The sequence below is a fragment of the Asterias rubens genome, chromosome 1, assembly GCF_902459465.1.
Source record: "Asterias rubens chromosome 1, eAstRub1.3, whole genome shotgun sequence".
NCBI lineage: Eukaryota > Metazoa > Echinodermata > Asteroidea > Forcipulatida > Asteriidae > Asterias > Asterias rubens.
In genome coordinates this window covers 24,481,392-24,509,220 of record NC_047062.1, presented here as the reverse complement: position 1 = coordinate 24,509,220, position 27,829 = coordinate 24,481,392, and the positions used below count along the sequence as shown (strand labels likewise).

General features: G+C 38.4%; 1 protein-coding gene across 2 annotated transcripts; it reads left to right on the top strand.

Annotated features, from left to right (window-relative positions):
• Positions 1–298: 298 nt before the first annotated feature.
• Positions 299–25,928, top strand: LOC117300346 (homeobox protein Nkx-2.2-like). 2 transcript variants are annotated; one of them, XM_033784119.1, is made up of 3 exons: positions 299–379; positions 18,941–19,363; positions 22,588–25,928. In XM_033784119.1, the coding sequence occupies exons 2-3, from the start codon at positions 19,051–19,053 to the stop codon at positions 23,274–23,276; spliced, it is 1,002 nt and encodes a 333-aa protein (XP_033640010.1). In that variant the 5' UTR covers positions 299–379; positions 18,941–19,050; the 3' UTR covers positions 23,277–25,928. The 2 variants fall into 2 exon arrangements, with proteins under 2 accessions (XP_033640010.1, XP_033640004.1); XM_033784113.1 differs by lacking the exon at positions 299–379 and having other exon boundaries at positions 18,777–19,363.
• The last annotated feature ends 1,901 nt before the right edge of the window (positions 25,929–27,829 follow it).

Genomic DNA, 27,829 nt, shown 5'->3' with positions numbered 1-27,829 from the left:
GAAACAAGACACAAAAAATGAAGTGCAGATATAATAATTCAAACGGCTTGGGGAAACCGCGGCCGTTGAGGAGCGTTACAACTCTCACTACACCCCCCCCCCCCCCTCTCTCTCTCTCTTAATACGTGCCCGTGACCATTTGACTGTGTCAACACGCACCTCTCTCGCGTCAAGTTCTCTCTCGCATCATCACCTTATATATAAACTACTATGTGGGCGGGACTGCTACATCACTCTTGCCACGGTTCTTGGCGAGCAAAGTTTTGCCTCATTTTCGCCTCATTGTTTCTGTAGAGCGGCTACTCTCTCTCTCTCTCTCTCACTCTCACTCTCCTCTCTGAGGTCCTCCTCCTAAAGTCATCAGCTTCCTTGAGAACGGGTAAGGGTCTTTACTTGGTGCGGAGTACGCGCTTGAGCACTTCAGCCGAAGGAATCATGCTTGATTTTAGTTTGAAGAGGGGGGCATCGTTTTTATTTACTGGGCCACCACTACTTACTATCGCTGGGGACAGATTCTCTCTTTCCCAAGTATAGATGCAATTCTAAAGTGTCACACACTTGTGAATGTCTTATTTGTACACGTTCTTGCGCATTACTGCACATTTGGGTGTCTGCTGGATCTCCAAGCTTCTCAGGGCACAATCTGCCTCAATAAATTGATTTGGATGATTATAAAATAAAAAATCCTTCTTTTTAACAATTTTTTCTTATTTAAGCCAATTAAATATTCCCACGTACTGATTCCTTCGCTGGAGTGATATTTTACATGTTTGTTAAATTATCATAATTATTGCGTCATTTTTAATTTTGTTTGATTATGCATGTTTTAAATAACTTTTTGTCTTACATCTGTCAAATCTTTAGATTGTATTTCCACTTGTCATTTGACATAATTAATATTGAAAAAAAAATCAACATCTCATGTCGTTTTAAAAATGACAGTCACTGGCGAGGTCGACAACTAAACTCTTCTAATTTGTTTTCTTATATTCTGACTTCATTTATCCCACATTTTCCTTTAATAAAAATGTTTTCCTTTCGGTTTGGTGAAAAAGTTGTTTGTTTTCTTGGGTTGAAATGTTCAACAATTATTTTGGTCATAATGGTTCAGTGGTTTTTCATAAGAAACCTTTTTATTAAGTATCCTAATAATAAATGTATAACTATTAAATTTTAAATAGTTTAGACAAAATTTCTCAAGCTAACTATTTTTTGTGCGGACTTCTACTCATGCCCATTGGATAACTTCTTTAATTGCCTGACCTGAAAATGCTATTCACTTCTCACTTGGAAGTATTTTTTTTAAGCTACCGGTAATTTCACTGTAGTGTTTTCATTGATCTGATTCCTTTACTTTATACGTTCCCTTCCCTTCTATCCATTTCTTAGAATCAAAGTGAAGTTTTGTTCCAGAAATGGAAATGTGCTTTCCATAATAATTTTAGTGTGAGCATATTTTAACTGATAAGTAATCCTTTGAAAGCAAGCTTTTAATTCAAGAGTATTATATTATAGCACAATACTTGAAAAATGATTAACTATGATGATTGAATAATTTATTATGATCAATGAAAAATGAATGAAAAAAAGCAACTGACTTATTAAAAAGCAAATCGGAACGTTTGAGGACAAAGACGTCACTCTAATGGCGGTGTAATGTAATTGTTTAAATGAAATACAAAATATTATTCCATTTCTCCCGCAAAGATAAAACAGCTTAAAATATTTTGTTATAGTTATCATTAAATGTTTATCGTATAATTAATACTACTAATAATAATCATTTCATAGACTTGTCAACGTCGTCCCATGTAATGTACCATTGCTCAACGAAACGCATTTCGAGTCTTTCAGAAAGCATCGTGTTAAATAACTTTACTCATTGTTTATGCCCAAATTAAGTCATAACTAATTAAGGGTGTAATCATTGTGACGTTTTACGCTCACAAAGGTAATCGCTTTTTAGTTCATCTTGACGTTTTCGTTAAATTCCGATTGCCCGCCATGGCTGCCCGATGTGCGGACTTAACATGTTGACGCGAAGCGAATTCCGCTCAGTGCATAATACCACATGGGCTTAAACATCCAAACTCGCTCACACGTATTATAGTAACGTGTTTCCATCGTGTTTCATCCAATTTACATTTTGAAAAGATTTTGTACGGTCGTCATTTTGATTTCTGCAAATTCAGATTCGAGATTAATGAAATAATATAGGCATGGTGTTACGCTTTCGTGTTACTGTCTATAGGAAGGGGAATAAACGGAAATTTGTGTGTTTATCTGCGGTCGTTACAACCGTGTTTTCATACACGATATAACACATGTTCCCAAACAAAACAATTAAAACATTTAGAGGAAGTTTGTCAAAAACGAATAATATAGCTGTTAGTCGGCTTGATCGCTTAAATTTAAGCCTAGCTCTAACAATATTTAAACAAAATTCTCCTTCACTTAACTTCAATTATCATTACTCAAAATTCTTTACAAATTTGGATGTCTGGGTGTTAAATAATATAAGCCTGAGTTCTATAATCAGTTGACAAGAAAACTAAGGAAGGGTAAACCATTAAAGGGAAGGTACACGGTTGGTAATCACTCAAAATAAATACTAACTTAAAAACTGACTTGGTAACAAGCATTGGAGAGCTGATGATAGTATACAACATTGTGAGAAACGGATTAAGTAATGTAGTTTTTGAGAAAGAGGTAATTTCTCACTAAAATAATAAACGACTTCTAGCTAGAAGTCTTTTATTCCTATCTGAAAGCACACAAATTCGTCCAACAATGGGTTACTTTTCTCTCATCTTTTTCTTGCAACTTCGATGACCAATTGAGCTCAAATTTCCACAGGTTTGTTATTTTATGCTTATGATGGGATACACCAAGTGAGAAGACTGGTCTTTGACGATTACAAAACGTGTACCGTCCCTTTTAAACCATCACATATTTTAGCTAAAATGATGGGGCTATATATTATAACTTGTTTGGCTGTTCGGATGAAACAAAATCGCAGAAGGGTTTTAGTTGAAATCACACACAAGTATAATGGAAGCGTTATCTTTAATGTTTCAATGGGAAATGCTAAATGGGCGTAAACTTATCCCTTGAAACAGCAGTTTACAAATGACTCATTGCAAACACGAAATGGAATTTATCGACTTTGGGATATTTAAATGCATCACAAAAATCGTCATTGCCATTTGAAATGTTGTTGATAATGCTTTTTATTAATTAACCAAACAAGATGCTTAACCTTTTCCATTGAATTGAAAAGTGATTTCTTCTCTTCATGTCCACCCTCCTCTACGTCCTTTTCTTAAGTGATGATCGGCGTCCATTAGTTGAGTTAGCTGGCATTCCGTGTGGAAATTGAATCGCCAGCTACTCGATTCGTTCGAGGGTATGTCAATTTCGGCATTTCGCTCGGATTCACAAACATGCGCCGTCACATTATGCGGGAAAACGGCTCCAGGAGAAATAAAACGAGGAAGACGAAGCGAGCTCCGAATGCTCATCGAAGACAGCAGGGCTTTTATGTTTATATCACATATAATTACACTGTACTGATCTTCAATATACTCTTGAGTTAATAATGCATGGCTCTTAGCAATCTCTTATTATTAACAGTTGACATTTTCCAGTCAAGGTATAGAATCAAATGCACATTCATTCCGGCTTAGTTGTTGATTATTCAAACTTGCTTACTTTGTTTGGTGAACAAACAAAGCCAGTACCGCATTGTTTCTATGCTCCTTGGTTGTTTGTGTAGTATATATATGAGGTACATGCGGTTGTATGGTTAAAGGCAGTGGACACTATTGGTAATTACTCCTAAATAATTATTAGCATAAAACCTTACTTGGTAACGAGTAATGGGGAGAGGTTGATAGTATAAAACATTCTGAGAAACGGCTCCCTCTGAAGTAACGTAGTTTTCGAGAAAGAAGCAATGTTCCATGAATTTTAATTTCGAGACCTCATAATTAGATTCGAAATCAAGCATCTGAAGGCACACAACTTCGTGTGACAAGGGTGTTTCTTCTTTCATTATTATCTCGCAAGTTCGACGACCAATTGAGCTCAAATGTTCACAGGTTTGTTATTTTGTGCATACGGAACGTTAAAATACACCAAGTGAGAAGAATGGTCTTTGACAAAATTATTACCAATAGTGTCCAGAGTCTTTTTGAAAACTTATTTGAAAAAAGGATGGTTTTATTCAAAGCAGGTGACTCAACATGTCCATTAAAGCCAGATTCTGCCTTTAGTCTCTGTTCCACTACCCGTGAAATCCTTAAACTTCTTAGTAATAAAAACTTACATGACACACAATCTTCACTCTTAACAGATATGACTCCCTTCGTTCTAAACGACCAGAAATATGGAAACAGGGCAAAGTGAGATATCACCCTTATCAAACTGGTATCAAATATCCGAAGGAAACACCAATAAGTAGGGAAATATGGGAACGGGCTCGATGCAACTGCCTGCCGACTCCCCCAAGCTAAACCGATTAACTGTAGAATAGGAAACCGTACGGGGCCGCTTTGGAACGGCGGTTGCGCGAGCTACGTGCGAGGTCCCTCATCTTCGGTAACTCGATCCGGGGGAGGTCTGTTCCATATTTCCCGCCGAGGAAATGGGCCACGGAGTGGGCAGCAAATGGAATAAATCGCCGGCGCATCTGTCGACGTTTTCTCGTAGCAGGGAGGGTCGTACCGGGTGGGTTTCGCAAGGGCTTGGAATCTGCTCACGAAAAGAGCAAGTTTGGAATGATATTTCACCTGATTTTGCCTTACAGTCTTTCAGGTTTTAATCGAGCAGTCTTGGTTTGCATTAAAAAAAAAAAAAAAAAAGTTATCAGGTTCCAGTCAGTTGTTTCTAAAAACCAACAACCCTAGATCTAAAACTGGTGTAAAAATCTTAGACTGATAATGAGAATTATCCGTTGGCGTCGTTCGTTGTAACCGATTTTGGTTTTTATCGAGAAATCTTAAAGACTTTTGAAAAACAAAGAAAGTGACTCTTACTCAGTCATTGTGACCCCTACAAACACTTTCTATTTCAGACTCCGATTGGTTGAATTCACAATATCTCGCCATCAGTATAGCATTTGTTATTATGAACAATATCTTAAGCACAAAACGCTTGTTTCATTAATTTGCTTTTTTTTTACGTGTTGACTATCCATTATAACTTCACTTAAAGAATGTGGGTACTTTTTCTAACACAAAACACAGTGTCCACAGATTTACATTAAACTTACACAGTTTTGAAGATAATGATAATACAAAGCTTCCCTTAAAATTAGTTGCTGAGGTGCTGTAGTTTTTGAGAAATAAGTAAAACAATGTCAAGAAAATACGTTTTTAAAAGCTAAAATAATTTTCGTCTCACGATCAGTGAGACGAAAATTATTTTCATGACATTGTTTTACTCATTTCTCAAAAACTACAGCTCCTCAGCAACTATTATATTCAGGGAAGCTTTATACTATCTTCAAACTGTAAGTTTAGTGTAAATCTGTAGACATTGTGTTTTTCGTTCTACAAAAAGTACATAGACCCTTTAAATATGATTGTGAACGATGATGTTGCTGCATGCTGTTGCTACAGTTCCTGTTCATAGAAGTGAATCATTGTGGTAACACAAACGATTCGGTGGGTTGTATAATACTTCAACCGTTACGTCATTAAGAAGCACAAACAAAATACTTTGTTGGAGTCGTTAAAAAACATTCCACATGGGGAAGAACATCAATGTGACGTGGGATGATAAACAGCGCCCTCTTCGTTTGGTAACATTCAGCACACACACAAAACCAGGCCCTTACAAAGAATGCGTGAGAATGAGTGGCGATGGAGTTTTAAACTCAATGATTTCTCATCAACTTAATTCATCTATAATGAAGTACATCGTAAATCTTCGGCCTCGACAGGCGGCGGTCGAAGGTTTTCTTAAATACGTTTGTAATGTTTTATTGAAGATGGGAAAAGTGTAGGCATTTTGGAGCGGGTCCCATGGCACGTAATAATTACGGTTGAGTTGTGTAGGCTTACAGCTAATACATCTTGCCGATGCAAGGGCTAAAATAACGCATGCACCATGTGGGCTATTAAAACGGTGAAGACGGGGGAGGTGGTCTGTAATTTCTCTCGAAAACATATTTTGTTTGATTGATGTTGAATGACAAACGTAGTTGTTGATGTTTAAAGGCATTGTACACGTTTGGTAATTGTCAAAGACCAGGGTTCTCACTTGGTGTATCCCATCATAAGCATAAAATAACAAGCCTGTGAACATTTGGGCTCAATTGGTCATCGAAGTTGCGAGATAATAATGAAAGAAAAAACACCCTTGTCACGATGTTGTGTGCTTTCAGATGCTTGATTTCGAGACCTCAAATTCTAAATCTGAGGTCTCGAAATCAAATTCATGGAAAATGACTTCTTTCTCGAAAACTACGCCACTTCAGAGGGAGCCGTTTCTCACAGTGTTTTATACTATCAACCTCTCCCCATTACTCATAACCAAGTAAGGTTTTATGCCAACAAATATTTTGAGTAATTACCAATAGTGTCTACTGCCTTTAAGTTCATTTGCGGAGTAGCTAATGTCCTTCCGACTTTGACCTACAGTGTTGTTTTCCCACCACAGTAGAAGTCTTTAGTTTAGTCAAATCTTTTACAAAGAGCCGAATTATATTTGTTTTGTCGTTATTATACCTTTTTTATTTTCGAGCGCCCGCGCAACTCGGAATGATATGATCTTTCCAACCCTTAATTATAACTTTTATTATACCAACAACATTTTTTCTATCTGGATTCGGTCGCGGTGTCGTTTTTATTAGCGTGTAATCGCTGCATATTGGGGCTAATGCTGGTAATGTATTGTTGATACTAAACTTTTTATATGAGTTGAGGTTGTTGATATAATATCGTTCATGGGGCAGACATCAATGAAGGGGAATGGTTGCGATTGGACCCAGCCTGATGCCTGAACCAGCCCTCGTTACTTTACCAAACAACCGGGGTCAATCCAAGTTTGGTTCCCCCCGTAAAGTCAACATGCTTACGGGCTTCATATGAAGCCACAGACTACGTACAACTCAATAGAGTAAATACATGAAAACCGATTTGCTGTAATTACACATGGTCGTTGCATTATAAAAGCATTCATAATGGATGTTTTGGTTTTAAAGACAGTGGACACTATTGGTAATTGTCAAAGACCAGTCTTCTCACTTGGTTTATCTCAACATAATATGCACAATAGAACAAACCTGTGAAAAATTGAGCTCAATTGGTCGTCGAAGTTGCGAGATATGAATGATAAAAAAAACCCTTGTCACACGAAGTTGTGTGCTTTCAGATGCTTGATTTCGAGACCTCAAATTCTAAACTTGAGGTCTCGAAATCAAATTCGTGGAAAATTACTTCTTTCTCGAAAACTACGTCACTTCAGAGGGAGCTGTTTCTCACAATGTTTTATACTACCAACCTCTCCCCATTACTCGTTACCGAGTGAGGTTTTATGCTGATAATTATTTTGAGTAATTACCAATAGTGTCCACTGGCTTTAAAACAAAAAAACACATGAGTGAAGTCATCCTGGGTAAAGTCATCCTTGGTGAAGTAATACTGCTGAGAGAAGAGAGGGGAAATCAGTAATGATTCTTCTCAGATTAGCATAGTAAAATACACCTTTTATTGTTATTATTTTTTCAATGAAAGGTGCCCATAAACAAGGTTAAAGGTCCATCTTTTTAAATGGGCTACATGACGGAACATTTTTTTTTAATAACTAGAAAGGTATAAGTTAATATTATAATTATCTGTATATCCCTATATTGTTTTTTAAAATAGTAAATTAGTCACCAACCTCTAGTTTGGGACACACAACCGTTGAAAGTCTCAAAATAATTAGACAACCTCGTTTTTGTGAAGAAAACAAAAAGAAAACAGGGAAAAAAAATGTGATGTGTATTTTCATAAAGGATCGTGCATGATTATGCTTGGACGTTCCTGTGTTCATTTGTATTGTGACAACAATCGAAATGAGCAATGTAATTCGGATGAGTTTTTTTTCAAATATTATTCTGAGACTTTGACGTCATTCCACACGGATTTTTTTTTTAATTTATTTTGAAAGCATTTTGATTTCAATTTTTCAATAATTACCAACGCTGTACTTTAGTTTCGTTTTTGTTGTTGTTTTGGGGGTTATATTTAAATCATTTTATGTTTTTGTAGAAACACATGTATATTTTTTTACAAATTGGATCTGCACCCCTATTATTACAATCCAAGAACTGGGGAAACCCTCGCTCTCCAAGCGTAATCACTCCCATAAAAGCAAGCTTTCCATGAGGTCATTTGCGTCAGCCTGCCCGTTTGATTTACACCCGTGATCGCTACGAATCACGTCTTTATAGCGGTAATTTACCATAGACAAATATTCCCTGTCAACGCACCGGGGCCACGTCGTTGGGTATCGGGATAGAACGAGAGAGACACGGGAACGAGGCGGCTGGCTGGTCATCGGGAGGTCGCATTAATATTAGAGAATGGAAAATCTATATTAATCTGATGAGCAAACCGTTGTTTGGTAAAAATATTCATATATCAGTTTGGGAAAGGGACAAGGTGCGGTTGTACGTGATTAGGTCAAGCTGATGTCATTGTGGATCATAAGTGGGAAAATTGTTTTATTGTTATGGTCTTCTGTGTTTGCACATATAGCATTTACGAAAACTGGGCATTACCCGGTCTTATATCAATCCGTTTCATGTAAATAGTAAATGCAAACTGCATAAATGGGATAGAATGAATTGCAAGGAAAACTGATTCATTTGAACTGGGAATACCCAATGAAAATATACCCGTATCATGTCAAAGTAGTGTGAAATGATGTTAAGAAGTTCAACCCACTCTATTCTGCGCCCTGTTACAAAACTTGGCACTAGAATGCATATGTAAGTCTGCTGAATTCAAATTTCCCGTCCATTATTAGCTTGCAGTTTAAAATTAGGCTTATTAAAGGAAGTGGACACTATTGGTAATTGTCAAAGACTAGCCTTCACAGTTGGTGTATCTCAACATATGCATAAAATAACAAACCTGTGAAAAGTTGAGCTCAATCGGTCATCGAACTTGCGAGATAATAATGAAAGAAAAAACACCCTTGTCACACGAAGTTGTGTGCGTTTAGATGGTTGATTTCGAGACCTCAAGTTCTAAATCTGAAATTAACTTCTTTTTCGAAAACTACATTACTTCAGAGGGAGCCGTTTCTCACAATGTTTTATACCATCAACGTCTCCCAATTACTCGTCACCAAGAAAGGTTTTATGCTAATAATTATTTTGAGTAATTACCAATAGTGTCCACTGCCTTTGAAGCCAGTGGACACTATTGGTAAATGTCAAAGACCAGTCTTCTCACTTGGTGTACCTCAACATATACATAAAATAACAATCCTGTGAAAATTTGAGCTTGATTGGTCATCGGAGTTGTGAGATATGAAAGAAAAAACACCCTTATCACACGAAGTTGTGTGCGTTTTATAGATGGTTGATTTCGAGACCTCAAATTCTAAACTTGAGGTCTCGAAATCAAATTCGTGGAAAATTACTTCTTTCTCGAAAACTACTCCGTGGGAGCCGTTTCTCACAATGTTTTATACTACCAACCTCTCCCCATTACTCGTCACCAAGAAAGGTTTTAATAATTATTTTGAGTAATTACCAATAGTGTCCACTGCCTTTAAATGCCATTATATTAGCTGTATGAATGTAAAAAGGGACTGTTTATTAGTTGATTTCGGTTGCCCTGTGATCTAGCCACCCCGTGTCCACTTTGTACCTCATTATTCCTCTTGTCAAAGTTACCACTCATATCACACCCTAGTATCGACAACATACAAAAGTTATACCCATCTTGAGTGTCGATAGAAGAGTTTGATGCGCAGGTTCTTTGTTAGTGTTTGTTTAACAACACCTTTAATGGAGAGTTTAACGAGAGCTTGAATGAAGTACCATGGGGGAAGGAGTGAAGCATACCGTAGATCGAGGGCTTGGCCAGGCAGGGTCGGCTGGCTGTGAGTGGCAGTGTGACTCTGTGACCTTAGTCATGAGACTATAGCTGAATGCGTTCATTCGGTACGATTGCTGTACTTAAGCCTGCTGCTCAACGGAACGAAATTGGCGCGATGATCATAAATTGCCAAGTTCATCACAGTTAGATAACCACCCTCTTGTTTACATCCCCTCAGCAGTAATGTTACACCTGGCAACCCGTGCCTCTATACCTCAAATTAAGTATAAGGCCACCAAACAATTTTCTTGTTTGCCATTTTTTTATGGGATTTTTTTTCTTTGCCAAATCTTTTAAGAAATTGTTGGAAATATCATTTCCGGATGGTACAAATTTTGAAGAAAACAAACCGTGTTACATTATTGAGTGCCGCGGCTGTAATTTTGTTTTATTTGTTTAGGGTTTTATGCGGTTTGCCAAACAAACAAAAACACCAAGTTGGAGGTCTGACGTCTAATCCGGCCCCGTCAGTCATGGTATGTGTGTCCAAAGCATTCTCCGTGATCCGACGATGACCTTATACCGTCTAAAGCTTCGTTGACACCCCGTACAAACTCGGCCAATGTACGGTCGTCTGCAGGCTACGACTATTCATACACTATATGAAAGACTGTGGATACACTACAGTCTTATCACATAACAAACTTTAGACTCTGATCATTAGTCCCATCAAATCGCGTGATGTGATCATAATAAAGACAGAGTTGGACTCGACACGTTGGTGTTTTTTATTTGATTGTGGTCGACATTCATTGTTTAATGTTATAGGTTCGTGTTCGAGAACAGGCGGCATATAATGAGTCACTTCGGATATCGGGAATTTTGTTTGTGTTTTTAGACAAGCAATTTTTTTTTTTTAAGCAAGACACAGCGTTGTTACTTAGTTCGATTTCAGCAATCGGTATAAGAAATCGCTGGCAAAACGTAAACTACTTCGTAAGATCATGCAGTTTTTCTAGTATTAGGTAATTTTGAGTTAAGTTCATTTTTTTTTCATCCTTTAGACTAACACGGCTATCCCTATTAACGTTGACTGAGATTTACAAAATGTTGATTACACAACATTTATTGAAAACCAGAGGATGTGAATGACTTTGCTCTCATCTAAACAAAGATGCAATATAATACCTTTAAGATAATGTCACAATTAAGATGTCCAGATAGAAGTTTGTTTATCATAAGTTGTGTTCAAAACTACACTCCCCTTGCAATATATAATCGATACCTTTAAGTGTATAAGATTTAGTCCAATTCGAAAGGCTTCTTTCAGGTCCCCAGTAAACCTTTGATTGGTGTTTCATAACAAACGAATATTTTCCTTTGAAGTTTTGTGGCTTGAACAAAAGAGTTTGACATCACTAAAATAACCCCCTCTCGACTTTACAACTTGTGTAATTTATCGGTGCCTGCTTTGCTGTTTGACAATGTCATCGCTCAAACTCTGAATGATTGATCTAAAAGAAAAACCTGCAGCCATTGTCCATGGGACGTGTGTAAAGAAGTATTGCCTTGACTGCCATGGACCCAAACAAACAAAATTAAACACATAGATTACAAGGAAACCTATTCAAGGCTGGGAGAAAAAGGTGGAGGAACATTCTCCATCTCCTGTTCAAATGAGAAGCCATGTTTGGTTTGTTGACGGGTTTTTTTTCTTTTATGGCGGGTTCTCTAAACCTTTGGATAAACTCGTTGACAAAGGCCAAGAAGTGTGCGATATCACAAGGGCCTTTTGATAGTACTTAAGGACTGTTTTGTTTGATCTGCCTTTGGATGTTTCTACACACACACTGCAGTTAAGAAGCAAGTCGGCAAATTCATCACGACTGGAAGATGTCTTCTCGCTCGTTACTGCACAGGGTTCTTTCGTATCTATTTGATACTTACAATGTTTCATAAAGGACGCGGTCACAAAGGTCTCGGTTTACTTGTAACTTGATTACTGTTTATATAAATAAGAGGAAGGGACCAAATTACGGATGAAGAACACATGTTTTATTTTTGTCAGCCATCATAACGAACTCGCTTCAGATTGACATAGATTGAAATTCACGGTCTGCATAATGGCCATGGAAGTTTAAAAGCTAAAATGAAGCATGAAATAGTATCACGTGTTTATCGTAACAATATTGTAATGTTCATATTTTACAACAGTGCTTCACTGAACTGTGATATTAAATAATATTTGAAATAAATGTTAGAAGCTGCAATTCATCTTTAACCCTGTATAATAGATTTCGATAGCTTATTTTAATTGTGCATCACCAAGAATCCCAATATGTATATGAATCAAATTGCATTTTAACATACCGTATCCAAACTTAAAACTGAACCGTATTCTTAAAGACAGTGGACGCTATTGGTAATTGTCAATAACAAACCTGTGAAAATTTAAGCTCAATCGGTCGTCGAAGTTGCGAGATAACTATGAATGAAAAAACACCCTTGTCACACGAAGTTGTGTGATTTCAGATGCTTGATCTCGAGACCTCAAATTCTAAATCTGAGGACTTGAAATCAAATTCGTGGAAAATTACTCCTTTCTTGCAAACTACGCCACTTCAGAGGGAGCCGTTTCTTACAATGTTTTATACCATCAGCCTCTCCCCATAACTCGCTACCAAGTGAGGTTTTGCTGCTAATATTTATTTTGAGTAATTACCAATAGTGTCTACTGCCTTTAAATAATATTTGAAATAAATGTTAGTAGCTGCAATTCATCTTTAACCCTGTATAATAGATTTCGATAGCTTATTTTAATTGTGCACCACAAAAAATCACAATAAGTATATGAGTCAAATTGCATTTTAACATACCGTATCCAAACTTAAAACTGAACCGTATTCTTACTTCCATTAGAGAGATTGACAACAATTAATTACGCCAAACAGATGTTATTAATAAGCAACAATTGACTCAAAGGTATCACCAATCGTTTGTTTCAATTAAATCAATTAAATAAATCAAAATAAATAAATCATATAATCTATGGAGGATTTTGTTTTACAAATCTTCCAAAGACAGTGTTCGAATAAAATTTGTGTGGCTTTTTTGAATATTGAACACAGAGCCTTGGACAAGACTGCCGTAGGAACAGTACTTAATTGTCCGCAACTTAACTTTGCGAACTATTACCTTTGCACAATGAAACACCTGCTATGAATATTGGACGGTGGAGACATATACCACACAGTTGTAATGTGCCAGTCCGCTAATGCTTTAGGCCAATAATGTCTAATCAGCATCTCTTAAGTGCCCTTATAATGCATTGTTTGTAAATGCCAAAAATAATCACCATTACACTCCAACTAGACAGATAATGTTGTCCAAATCATAGAACCACCAAACCAAGGCCATCCACAGGGATTGGCGAAGCCATGTTGAGCACTAACACACGAGAGCTGTAAAACCCATAAGCAAATAATTATTAAATAATTGTCTAGCATTAAAGAAGTGTTGAGATTGGAATGATGTTGTTCTTGCCGTTGAAGAAGGAGACACCAAATGCCTTCATTCGGGTAACGCCAGTCGGTGCTTCTGGGTTTTGAGTTACGCTATGACAACGTGATCCGTTGATCATGTGCAGTTGATCTGGTGAGCTAAATCATAATAGCACGAATCGGATACATTTGAAGTGACGTTTCAAAGTATATATTGTTGTGAACTAGCCAGTCAATTGATAAACTTGATATCCTAAACGCTAGTCAGTCGGTATTGCTTTGTTGGCATTCTTGTGGAACAATCGTCCGGTTTGCGTTGTGTTATTTTTCTTATTCTATGGAGAATCATTGAGCTATATACCTCTGTTATAGTATTAGCATAATAGGTGTTGTTTGTACTTGGTGTCTTGTTTTAACCTTATCATATTCCACATTAATAATAATAATAATAGTGAACCATTTTTGTAGAGCGCATATCACAATAAACAGAGAAGTCCCTATGCGCTTTGAGATGAAAACAAAAGAGAAGTAAAAGTTGATTGAGATAACTTTGGGTCAAACTGATCTGTTCTTATGCGACTTTTACAAATGGCTATACTAAGATTACACATCATTTTCTTAGACGTGTTGGCATCTCGCCCCAAATTTACATCACCGAAAAGAAAGTACACGGATGGAGATCGAAGTTTCCTCATCATAGTCAGACAACTCAACGGTGCATATAATGCAATTAATTTGCACATTTATAAACAGTGTTTGTATATATATTGTTATGAGACGTTGCCTAACATTACAAGGCCTGGACGGCCACTGCTTTGGCTAACGACCCAACTCAGCATTTCATACTCCTGGGGTTGAAATAGTTTTAACAACCATTACAGTCCGTAAGAATGTTATGCAAGGGTATCATCCACTAGGAGCCTGGCTGGTACAGCAGAGTGCACTACCTTCCCAACTTTTACGAAGCAATTATGGTTAAGTGCCTCGCTCAAAGGGCACAAGTGTCATGACAGGGACTCGAACCCACACTCTACTCCTGACAGCAGATGAGCTTTGGGTCCGGTGGAATATAGCTAGACCGCTCGGTCACGACACGCCAAACTATTAAATTTATAAGTTCTATTGGTATAATGCATTGAAAGCAAGGCAATTCGGCAGAACGGCACATCAAATTGAACAAATAACATGTTTTCAATCACATCAGAGACATCAGAGACGCTTTATTCTAATAAAGCAACACCTGAAGTTGTTTCTAGAGAAGCACACAAACATCCACAACTGCAATAATGTCTAGCCTGGTTACAAATATATCCAGCTCGTCCCAGCAACCTTGAATATGATTATAGCCCAGTATTGATACGCTGTCAGTTTTCCCCTAATCTCATGTCCCACTTTTCTGACTTCTGTGTGACCAGGTATTAATTATCCATGGACATATAACGTGGGATTTATATGATAAAGACACACAACAAGTGTCATCCCACCTCTTTGTCAGCATTGGAGAGGTTTATCAAGTCTATCAACATAGCCTCAATTTACCCTGCCCCTTGACTAAAACTCTACCTCTGCTCTCAAAATCTAGATAAATTCAAATAATAATCTGATAGCAGGGGTGGCCCTACAATGTTAAAGTACGACCACCCCCAATATCGCAAATTCCCCCTCCGTTATCTCTAGGAAAAAAATATATATAAACTAAACTCCTTCTAGAAAGAAAGAAAGAAAGAAAGAAAGACAGAGTGAGAAAGAAAAAAAACAGGATGACCAAAAAGTTTGCAAAGAAGTTAATAAATTGCAGGTTTTGACAGGCGCATAAAAGGCCGAGTCGACTTCGCGCCCACGCCGTTAGATCACTTTGTCCTTTAGTCAAAGATCGTCTGCGCATGCCGGCTTTTTTTTTTGTCATTTCTTCTCAAAGTAGTATACTAAAAGTATGGTAGGTTTAGCAGGTGCCCTCCCTAAAGGCAAACGCTGTGTATTTGTCTATTGAGTGACGCCATTGATGTGTGTACTCAATCAGATGCATATCAACTTTTTCTTAGTTTACGTTTTTATACGCCCGAGCGTGTATTTTCTTTTATGTTTTTTCCCACAGCAATGTAAGTGTTCTCCTGTCTGCAAGGTTTTTTGAAAAAGGTTTTTTTTACCGTCTCTACAGACAATTCCTTTTCAATCGTAATTGAAGGTTTCAATATCAGTCATGTTCTGCAAATTGCTTTTCGTGCTATTTTGTTGGACTATCAGTTTATGTGAGTGAAGGCAACTGTATTTGTCCGTAGGAACAAACCCGCGGACTAGTGTCTTTTGTCCTCACGCAGCCCCTCGACTGTGTAGTGTTTTTTTGTTGCATGGATTTTGAAGTTTACATAAAACAACTCCCTTTTCTGCAGTGTTGTACCTTGGAGCGACATGCTCCTTTTTTCGGATAACCTACATAAATGATAGTCCTTGGTTTGTTTGGTAGCAGTGTGGCATATTGCTCTCTGTTCCCCTCTTGTCTGTGGCGACAATAATATAAAAGCCCTGCGATTTCGGGGCCGAGATCTTATCGAGAAAAATATCACCATTTAGCGATTTATCACAGGTTTGACTGACAGCGCCCGCTTTTTGTCTGCGTCAAGTTGGTAACAAATTAAACCGCTCATTGATAATGAAGAACACTCGAGATCGGAGTGACAACTGGAAAAATTGTTGGGAAAATAATTACCACCCAAAGTTTAGGAGAAGAGGGGGAAAGCTAACGGGCCTTCGGTCTATCATTCCTGGATCTTGTAGTCGAGTATATACGGCTTGCATCCTTGGGGGAAAGATCTCACGAAAGGTTGCACCACTCCACCATGGCTGCACAGTCTAGTAGTCGTAAAACTCTTCCACAAGACTATTCATGTACATAATGCATCAATCGTGCATGAACTGTTGCCGTGAAACAAATATTTTCTTACAGACGATTAACAGACATTGAAGTATCAACAATACGCAGAACAACCTTACTTGACAACTTTAGTCATTTTAATTCATAATTTTAAACTAAAATCCAACTTTTCACAAGGATTTGTACACCAATACAAAGGATTATAATATGTTAATCCGGAAACTTTCCTAGTGCTGCTTTTGTCAGAAAAGTTTCAAACAAATTGCAATTGTCATGAATTTTGTCTTCCGACTCGTCAAAGAAAATGTGAGACATTACATTATTGGGTGGAAACAGTAGTCAAGTTTTAACGTAGGGGTATGAAGTGCGACAACTTGTATGGACTTGAGATTTGGAGAGCGACGGCCACTCCATCCCTGTTTAGATACCGTCCCAACCCCATACACCATCACCCCGGATAGAAGAGCTAGAAGTTAGGGTTGATGTTTTATAGGTGGGTTTGCACTACAGCCACGGACCCACTGTGAAGTCCAATGGTACGGAAGGCTGAGCCTTGGTGGGGTAGTCTGCGTCCGGTCACTCAGGGTCCGATGGCAGGCCCTTAACCGGCACACTGTAATCTCTGTAGTGGGTGCACGAATTCGAGATCACCGATAGGCTATGCCTCTACGGGTTAATATATGGATCTAAACCTTTAGTGAGATTATGGTCAGAACATTGCCCCGTAAGCAATTTTAGTTCCACTATTTAGACTTGTAATAAGCACGACTGTGATGTGCCCTTTTTAAATGTGTCAAAAACAAAGCATGACAAACGTTTTTGCTCGCTGGTTTTCAAACATGTGAACTTCTGTTCTGGTCAAACTTGGAAAATTGTGTAAAAACACAGCAGTGGTTGGTGCAGAAGCGAGAAGTTTCTATAGGGCAAGCATTTGCGTTTACAGATACTATAAACAAAACACCCGGGTTGTGAAAATAATGTTATTTTTTAACTGAGCACGTTCAGGAAGCGCATCTTTTACAAATGCATAATAGGTAAAAGACAACTGTTTCATGTAGAAGAATACAGACTACATACAGAATACAGATCTTTTCTCTTTGAGAAACTCTGTAAAAATTTATTCCGTATAAATTATATCGTGTAGCTTGTACTGGGTACTGACTGTGCAGGAAGAGACTGTCATTTTTAAATAGCAGACATGATATTCTGATTTCCAATTGTCTTGCAATATATCAGAAAAATTGTGATTGTGTTTTCTACTGGTTTATTTATTCTCGTTTTTGCTTGTGTCTTTGTTAATTTGTTTTATTCTGATGTGTAAACAAAGGTCCAATTCGGGTTGCCCTTTTGCACAAGTTATATGTTTGTGCTATATTAAAAGGTATAAACGTAACCAAACGATGCTAAAGAGCCAGAAAAGTCTTCTAAAGCTTATACCACGAGCACATGTTGGTTAACCCTCGACTTTAAAGGTTCCTACATTTTCCAAGGACCAAATCATGCTTGGAATAGGAAACGGTTGCATAGCAGATTTTAGTCCTCAGTTGAAACTCTCCATACTTCTCCCCCTTGTATAGTGTCTGCGTAATGAAGAGGAATGTTTGTCAATAATCGTGGCCGTTGATGACACTCTCTTGGCATGTATTGTGAGTCCCGTGGTGGATTTCTTATTGTCTCTCCTGTCATGTTTTCATAAACCAAATGGAGACTAAAACTCCTACCTGTTTATGTATACATATTCCTATAGCTTAATTCTCATGAAGGTGTTAATGTTTTTTGTACATGTCTCGAATCCTAATTGAATTTATACACGAGCTGGTATTCTAGGAATGATAAAAAGGCAAAAGGAGAAAACGCGGCTCAATTCTAGCTCGTAAACCGTAATCCATACTGAATTTGGAGCGGTCCGTTTCAACACTCTGTGTGGAGGCTGAGAGCTTTGTGCAGGTATTAACGCTTCAATTAAATTTGGGATGAAAAGATCGTCAGGTGTTTTTTTTTTTTGTTTTTTTTTGGACGGGATGAAGTTGTGGGTATCATCGTAACCAGACAAAAGGCTAAGCGCTCCCGCCACCTCCGGTGTGTAATAAAACCTCAGTGACACGCGGGTCAACGGCAGTACTTGAACACCAATCAAATTAACTCCCAGAGTTGGGTGACAAATTGATTTTATGCTAACACCTTGTTTGGGCAATTGACTCTAAGCGCCGCCCACTGTCCGCCCGTGGCCATCATTCGTGCGCACACCGTGTCCCGCACACACACACAGCTACCTCTCGCCGTATGGTGTATGCGTACAATGTTTTGGATCGGAAGGCCGTGTTGTGTTGTCATTTTTTTTTAAAGATAATCCGTCATATGTCTACTGGTCAGTGTAGTGGATCCAAGCACACGGAGAGCATCGGTGTCCCACAGTGTCCTCCTCTCCTTCTAACCACCACAACTTCATCCATTCTCGGCAGGAGTTCTTGGGAGTTCACAGCGACACTCAATTAATACTCTCTATGCATGTGTTTTTGTCTTTCAAGTGTGAGCGCTGAAGAAGAAACCATACCAACAACACTAAAACCCTGCGAGTGAAGTTGTTGGAGTTTTTTAGTTTTGGAGTTTGCAAACCCATCCTCCTTAGTGTGCCCCCATGTGGACAGCTCCATCACTCATGGATGAGACCGAGATTGCTATGAACGTCAAGACCAGCTTCTCTGTGAAGGACATACTGGATATGCCACAAGCGGCTGCTGTGGTTGCCGCTGCAGCAGCCAGCGAGTCGGCTAAGGCACGGTCCTGCCGGCTAGGGAGCGGTGGGTCCCCCACGGTAGCAGCTCTGCAGGACGGGGCCACCGCTATCACATCACACGAGTCCATCGGTATAAACTCATTCTATGATGCCAGTGACAACCCGTACACGCGTTGGTTGCAGAGCCAGGGATCCGATCCTATCCCTTATTCATGTGAGTATGTCAACAAATAGTAATAGAATAATAATAATCTGCATTTTGAAATTTGAGTATGAGTATTAATTATAACTATCAACAAATAGTAATAGAATAATAATCTGCATTTGAAATTTAACTTACACCCCAGAAAACTATCACTGCGTTTTACTGTAATTGTCCCACACGCAGTTTGTAATTAAAGAACCTGGACACTATTGGTAATTTTCAAACCAGTCTTCGCACTATCTCAACATATACATTAAATAACAAACCTGGGATAATTTGAGCTCAGTTGGTCGTCGAAGTTGCGAGATAATAATGAAAGAAAAAACACCCTTGTCTCACGAAGTTATGTGCTTTTAGATGGTTGATTTCGAGACCTCAAATTCTAAATCTGAGGTCTCGAAATCAAATTTGTGGAAAATTACTTCTTTCTCGAAAACTACGTCACCTCAGAGGCAGCCGTTTCTCACAATGTTTTATACCATCAAACTCTCCCCATTACTCGTCACCAAGTAAGGTTTTATGCTAATAGTTATTTTGAGTAATTACCAATAGTGTCCACTGCCTTTAAGTGAGTCTTAATACCACAGGGGTCGTACACCTCATTTCAACTACAGCGAGTTGCTAAAATGCCAAATTGTCTTCGATTACTTGTTAACGGTTAACATCACTCCTTCGTACTCCGAGTCACTATGATGTTATTGAATATACTGCTCCGCATCTCCATTACACTTGATATCATTTATTACCCCGGTATAGTCCAGTTCAAATAAAAATAGCACCATGGTAGAATTTATACTTATTTGACATTTTATTAAGCAAACAAATTTACTATTGTAGACGAATTTTCGTTTTAAGGCTGCTTCAAACGCTGACACAAAAATATATTCAAACAAATACATTTAACTTTGTGTTTAGACCTCAAACCATACTCAAAGAAAGGAAGTCATGATTCCATCACATAACTTACTTTTAAAATTCCAAATAGGGATAATTCAAAGTTAAGTTACACAAAGATTGCAAAACTATCAAATTATTCTCGTTAAGGTGTTTTTCAAAAAGGTTAATATTTGAAAATTTGCTAGGTTTAATTTCTGCAAATTCAATGTATGTTAGTTGACATGCTATCATCAGCTGTCACAGGCAGTCGATGGTAAGACCAATGCAATAGTGTGTATGTTCCTAACGGTTTGCTGTGATGAAAAACCTTCGTTTTAGCCATAAATATTAGTTTATTTTATCAAGATTGTTTTTGACGACTTTACGGACGAGATTAATCGGGTTTTCACACAAAAACTGTTTAGGAATGCAGGATCAGTTAGCTTTATCATTTCACAAGTCCGTTAGCGTTTTCACAAGTTCACATTTCAAATGAAATAGGAATGACTTTTCAACTTTTTCTCTAGCCAACAAACCACTTGGGTGAGTTTTAACTGGTCCTCGTTTGTTTTAACTGCCATTTGGCTGTTACGGCAGATCGCTATACGTGTCACCGTTGAGGTTAAATCAATTTACACGTAATTCAATTAATTAATTTATTAACGCAGTTGCAAGCTGGCATCGCCACTTTTCTAAATGTCCGGACCTACACATTAAATAAAGCCTCTTTCACACGGGAGAAATATAACAAGGGTCCCTTGCTAAGTTGTAACAAGGTTGTTCAATTTTACAAAATGTATCTCGTGTGAAAGACAACATTTTGTGTATACAGTGTCCAAGGTCCCGTTTGAAAATCTTTTCCAACATTGAATATTCGTCCATTAAAGTATTAGTTTGAATGAAATACACGTGTACAATTGTACACACATGTCTTCATTTACTTCAACAGTGGTATCAGTTAATTATGAAGCCACATTCACACGAGAGCATTATAGCAAGGGTCCCTTGCGAAATTGTAGCATGGTTGTTGAAACTTTACACAATATACCTCGTGTGACACTGCGCAAATTTGACGTTAAGTGTTAATGCAACACGTATTGGATCGGTCACCGTACATTAAGCTATGTCATCAAATGTCTCATGCTTAGAGCGGTCAGTCAAGTTCATGTATATCATTCCCCTTTCACAAACAATTGACGTTTAATAAATTTAGAAATGTGTGAAGAGCAGATTCAGTCTTTACTATTTGATTGATTGATTTATTTAATTGTTTGTTCAGGCTTTAAACAATAAACAATACGCTAATAATAGAAGATTGAGGCAAAAATTCTGACCCAGAATTACGAAAAACAAAGGTATATGTAGACAAAAAACAGCAGCCTAAAATTCCGAAAAGCGAACTTAATAAAAGAGAAATCCCCAAAGTCAAAGTCGAGATAAATCACGTTCCAAATAGTATCATTTACACAATTTCGTGTTGGTTGCTAAAAATTATTGTTTAACAATAGTATTGAAATCAAAATGTCAGTCATGCGTTTCGTAGTGTAAATGACAATTATGTTTTAAAATACCATTTTGACACAAATCAGATTAAATGTACCAATGGAAACAAGGATTGCAGTTACTTTGTATAAACTCTATACACAATGTATAATGTATACCAATGTGTAACTTAAACAGTGATATATACATGATATCCATTCATGGTGTCAGTGTTTAATTGTCTGCTTGTTTGCAGCCCCATTACTACCCGCCTTCCTTCCATAAATAAATCTCAATACCGTTTCGAATTTCCCACGACTTGGTCTGTGTTCATAAGTAATGATCGTTTTTTGTGCCCATTTCCGAATTAATTTGTTTGGCCAATGAGCAAACACTGAGATAGACTTATGAGGCCTGCACTGGCAGTAGATAAACTACGCTGCCATCGCTCTGCTGTCATGGAGCCGAGATGGGATAGAAGCAAAATAAGAAAACTCGGGTCTCCATAGCGATCCATCACTATCACTGGCCTTTAAACTACACTAACATGCAATGGTTTATGTAGTGGAGAGACGGGTAATGTGTGGTAGATTGAATTTTGTGCGCCGTCTTAACATTATGCCGTTCACGTTCAGCAAACCTGCATTTCCCTCCCCTCTCTGACTGATTGCACACTGTCACTGTTTAAGCAACTTGACTTGTATATTAATGCCCTTTACTGTTTGCCTACTGAAGAAGGCTGCTGGCTATACATGGCGATGTTATTCGTTTGTATGTGTAATCAGCCGCTGACTGAGCAAAGATGTAAGGTTTATGATTGTATTTTTATTTGTATACTTATGGTATTTTCATTTTTGTTTTCTTGATACCAAAAGCTCTCGGCCAGACGGCGACTACCCCGAACTCGTCCTCGGCTAAAACCACTTCCAATAGCGTGAACACAACCACGGCGTCGAATACAACGTCAGCGAACACCGACATCAGCAACGGGAACCTCAGTGGGAGCGGGAGCGACGATGAGTCCCCCAACCAGGACTCCTCGTCATCAGACCCGCCCAAGAAGAGGAAACGACGGGTGCTCTTCTCCAAAGCGCAAACCTACGAACTGGAGAGACGTTTCCGCCAGCAACGGTACCTCTCAGCCCCGGAGAGGGAGCACCTCGCCAGCATCATACGCCTCACCCCAACACAGGTCAAAATCTGGTTCCAGAACCACCGCTACAAGTTGAAGCGATCACGCCAAGAGAAAGGACTGGACATGAACCCGTTGCCGTCACCACGGCGTGTTGCCGTGCCGGTGTTGGTTAGGGACGGTAAGCCCTGCGGGGCTGGCATGAACGGTTCAGCGAGTGCGGCGATGGCCGCAGCGCCGTGCATGGGGCCAAAGTCACACCATGAAATGATAGCAACGACCGCCGCCACAGCACCACCACTCCAACACATGCAGGCATATCCGTCACAATGTAGCTACGCCGCTGCACCCTACAGTAGTTACAGTACTTTCTCAGGCATGTCGAACAATATGCAATATTCAGGCTCAATGGCACAACCGTGGACTTGGTGAAAAGCCGATTTACATAATCATTCCCTCTGCCACTTCAAACTAAAAAAAAACTCAAGCCAACCCCAAACGTCTCTCCTAATAGACAAGAAGGAGGTGCCTATATCTTTGGACAGTTAGCGTTATTTTATTATTGGGGATTGAAGCGGATGTTTCAATGGTCATTAAGCAACCCCCTTGATCCCAGACCAATCCCGTCAGTCAGTTTGTTGCGTCAAGGACCTCTGTCTCCCCTCTCTTCTTTCAACGATTGAGTAACCACGAGTTCTCTCACTTTTACCAGGCAAGCTCTACAACCCAGAGACGGGCAAGAGTGCACACACCTGCACACGCTGCTACCTAACCCCATCGTGCTTAATGAGACGGTAAATTATCTTTACTGCACAAGCGCTTCCATGAAAAGAAACAAAACCCAACAACGCTCGTTCTCTCTCTCTCTCTCTCTTTCCATTTTTACGAGAGAATTATTACAAGGACATTGCTAACTACCAAGCCATATTCAATTCAAACAAACTGAATAATTGATGGAATATTGTAAGTTTAAGGACTCGAATTGGCAATTCAGGTGCTCAAAAGCTAAATCAGTGAGTCTTTTGTGATGTGTTGAAACAAACAAAGTGCATTCAATTTCAGTAGAATGCTTTCAAGCGCAATTAGCTTCCTCTAAATCTAAATCGAACCAAAGGCTCGAATTGTTTGAACTCTCAAGAAACTTTGGTTGGAAAATCTCGTTTGCTTTTTGTCAAATAGCTAAAACTGAACCACTGCAGTAGTTGGTTGATAGCTTGATGAGTTCTATCAAGACGTGTCTGTTTACGATCTCTGACACACATGGGAAATGGATTCTTCAGGATGAAATGACACCCAGTGTCCTTCTCATCTTTATCATCCAACTCCTTCCCGTTTAACTGTTTCAGACGAAAGGCTACAGGTGTGACCTATGAATAGAAACTAAAATGCGATTTAGCCATAGAGTGACATTAAAAACAGCGGCTTGGTGGTCGTTTTATTCTTCCTCTCAACAAAGGGATGCCAAGAAGTTGGCTCGAGAGAAACCATCCAAGTCAATTCCCTCATCTATCATACCATCCCCCCCCCCTCTTTCCTTACTTTGATGAACCCTTTTTAGAAAACGACCTACAAAGCCTTTACTCTAGTGCACCTTTGTCAAGTAACACCCTCTTTGGGTTTTAGTTTTCCCACCGACTTCAACAGTCTGTTGTATGTAAGCCATAAAAACGCTAGGCTGACTTTATTCATACGGTGCCAGCTTCCAATCGACCGGGTTGACAGGAAACTGTTTGTCAAGCGTTTCAGTCACAAAGGACCGTCCAAACACGTCCCCTTAAGCCGACTCACCACCAAGTACCCAGCAAGCAAAATATTTGCTTCCCTCCTCCTCAGTCTTTCTTTGTTTTGCCCAAGCTGTTTGATCACATTATGTTGTATTCTAAGATGCCATGGATGACACACACTTGACGCAATTTGTAATTACTTAAACTGAAATATACATATAAGAAAAAGAACAAGAAATACCAGTAACTTTGAAGAACAAGTAACATTTTCAAGACATGTAGCGTGTAGAGTTATCTTAGAGATAAATATTATTATTTGTTGTCAAATTAACGGCTACTTTTCAGCGGACATTTGGTGAGGGAAACCAGACACTTCTTCCCGGTGTAGTTTCAGGTTGATTTTTGAAGCATATCAGTTTGGTATCGGTGAATCACCACACACTTTGTGGACACAAAATGTCGACTTTTGACCTCATTGTAGTACACTGTAGTATTTAATCAACATTGCCATGGGCGTTGAAGCTGTTATGAGTGTACTAAATGCCCGAGTTTCAAAAGGAGTGGCACTGCATAATTAATCATAGGCAAATATTTATTATGAAACCAAGTAAAACACTGTGCTGCGAGAGATGAATTTTAGTTTGAATTTGAATTGAGCTTCGTGAACTCAGACGCATTGGTGGAACAACCATTGGTATAATATCTCGCTTCTTTATTCTCTCTCACAGTGTTAGACCATGTAACCTTTATTAACCAAAACGTGACCATATGCATTCCATGGTTCTTCTGGCAGGCAAGATATTTACACTTGTCATAAGGGAAAGATTACATTTTGTTTTATAATTCCCACAAAAAAAGTCAAGAGTTTTACAAGTAACAGCTGAACAGGTTTGGATATGTGCCTCATTTCTTCAAGGCAAAAGTTGATACAAAAAAAATCAGACAGTGCAACCTCCATAAAGTATCAGATTTCAGTTGTACTTCAATTCAGCTGTGTTCAGATCTTGCCTGCTAGAAGTCCAGGCTTTGTGGCACCTTTTCAAACATGTCACAGGTTACATGGTCTATATAATATAGTTTCACAACAAAATGTATGCATAATATTAATTGGCTCCGTGTTCATATCAGGATGATTGTTGAAAATGTTTGTAACTTGGCGCCTGATCTGATGTGCACCAGAGGGAGCAAGTTTGAAAAACGAAGTTAAGAGCATGTGGCGCTGTGCTGTAAAAGTACACTTTATTAGGGATGAGGAATTTGAATGTGCACATTTTGATCAATTGTAGCTGTTGTTTTTATTTCATTTTGTTGTGAAACTAGTTTAAAGACATTGGACACTATTGGTAATTGTCTAAGACCAGTCTTCGCACTTGATCTCAACATATGCATAAAATAACAAACCTGTGATAATTTCAGCTCAATTGGTTGTCAAGTTGCGAGATAACTATGAAAGAAAAGAACACCCTTGTCACACAAGCTTGTGTGCTTTCAGAGGCTTGATTTCGAGACCTCAAATTCTAAATCTGAAGTCTCGAAATCAAATTCGTGGAAAATTACTTCTTTTTCGAAAACTACTTCACTTCAGAGGGAGCCGTTTCTCACAATCTTGTATGTTATCATCCTCTCCCATTACTTGTTTTCAAGCAAGGTTTTACGCTAATAATTATTGTGAGTAATTACCATTAGTGTCCACTGCCTTAAAGCTGTGAGTAGTTTACTCAAACAAGATGTTACAAGTCTGATATATTTGTAAATCTTCAACACCTGGTAAATATTTGGTCGCAATGTATTATGTGTGACTTCTAAATGACAAAGGCGACTCATTTGACTCACCAGACGGCCCTTTTTAGAGCCGTTATTTTGTTCCCAAGAAAAAACAAAACTGTATCATCACACAGTGTTTTCATAAGAATTAGACTGTTTTTTTTATCGTTTTATTCCCCGTATTGTTAAGAGAATTTTTCTAATTTCAAGAAAACTTGGATATAGTTGCGCTTCAAACTTTTGTTGGTATGCAGAGCATCTTCATCGAAGTCCAGAATCATGAACTTCACAGTATAAGACGAATATAAAGATTTTATATCTACGCAGTTATAATATATTTGGATGCGGAGTGGACGGAAAAAGTGTTTTATATATGAGGCAAATAATTATACTTAAACAAATCCATCTGACGTCACCAACTCAATGATTTTAGTTGCGACCATTTTGGGAGTCAATGTGACTGTGTGCTCTACAGTTTGGTGCCCTGTTTAGTTGACGCGTCTTTTGACACGTTAACGGTTTGACTTCCTCCAAAGACTGCAAATCTCGCGCGTATTTTGAACATTGGGATTTTTGTTGGTTCCCACGTAGATAGCTATAACACGTGAAGAGGAACAAACTCTCGCACTTTAAAGGGTTCATGTTCAAATATGCGCGAGACTTGCGAATCTATGGCGTGACGTCAGTGCATTCGGTCAATGCCGATTCCTGTAATGTTTATACTCGTGTACTTGTATAAAAGAAAAAGACCAAATGCAGAAGTTGTGAAGTTTTTTGTAAATAATTATTATTAAGTTTAAGTTTCTATCCAAACCAATATGGCGACGTTTATTCGTGTAACATTAATATTATGTAGTCGTGGACTTATTTAAGCCCTAGATTTGAGGTTTCTTTATCACTACGTTAATAATACAATACCCTTTGTCTTAGAGATGCAAGAAATCAAACTTACACAATAAACCACCGAATGTAATTCAACACAATTTGTTTTTGATGTCATTTTGTCCTGATTTGTTTATGTTTGTTTGCCAATGATTCGTTTAGCGCTGTATCGTAGCTCGAGGCTGTGAAGAACTAGTGGCGAGTCTAGGGTGGCGAATGGGGGTGTGGTGCAATAAAAGAGGGGGTCACACCCCAGATGCGATAAAAACCGTTAAATACTATTGACAACTTTTAGTTGATCTCTATAATTTAAAATAATTTTTAGTTTTTGCATAACGAAAACAAACAACGTTGCTCGCTGGCCATTGGTGTCTCGATGTTGTTATTTTGAAGCCAACACCATGTTCAGATTTGTTTGGAGCGGGAAAGCAAAAATTGACTGTTTTGTTTTCTCATTGCGGTGGTGAGACTTTATGTTTCCCGAAAACATGAACCTTTGTGTGCATTGTTTATTATTCCCTCTTTTAAAAAAAATACTAATCCGTTTACTGTGTTGAAAAAATGGATACTCAATGTTAACAACAGTTGAAGTGTTTTCTCAAAGGACCAATTCTA

Excerpts from the sequence above, each read along its gene's own strand:
- LOC117300346 (XM_033784119.1), top strand. The coding sequence starts at position 19,051 with ATGTGGACAGCTCCATCACTCATGGATGAGACCGAGATTGCTATGAAC. Across the intron at positions 19,364-22,587 it reads CGATCCTATCCCTTATTCAT|CTCTCGGCCAGACGGCGACT; the intron begins GTGAGTATGTCA and ends TGATACCAAAAG.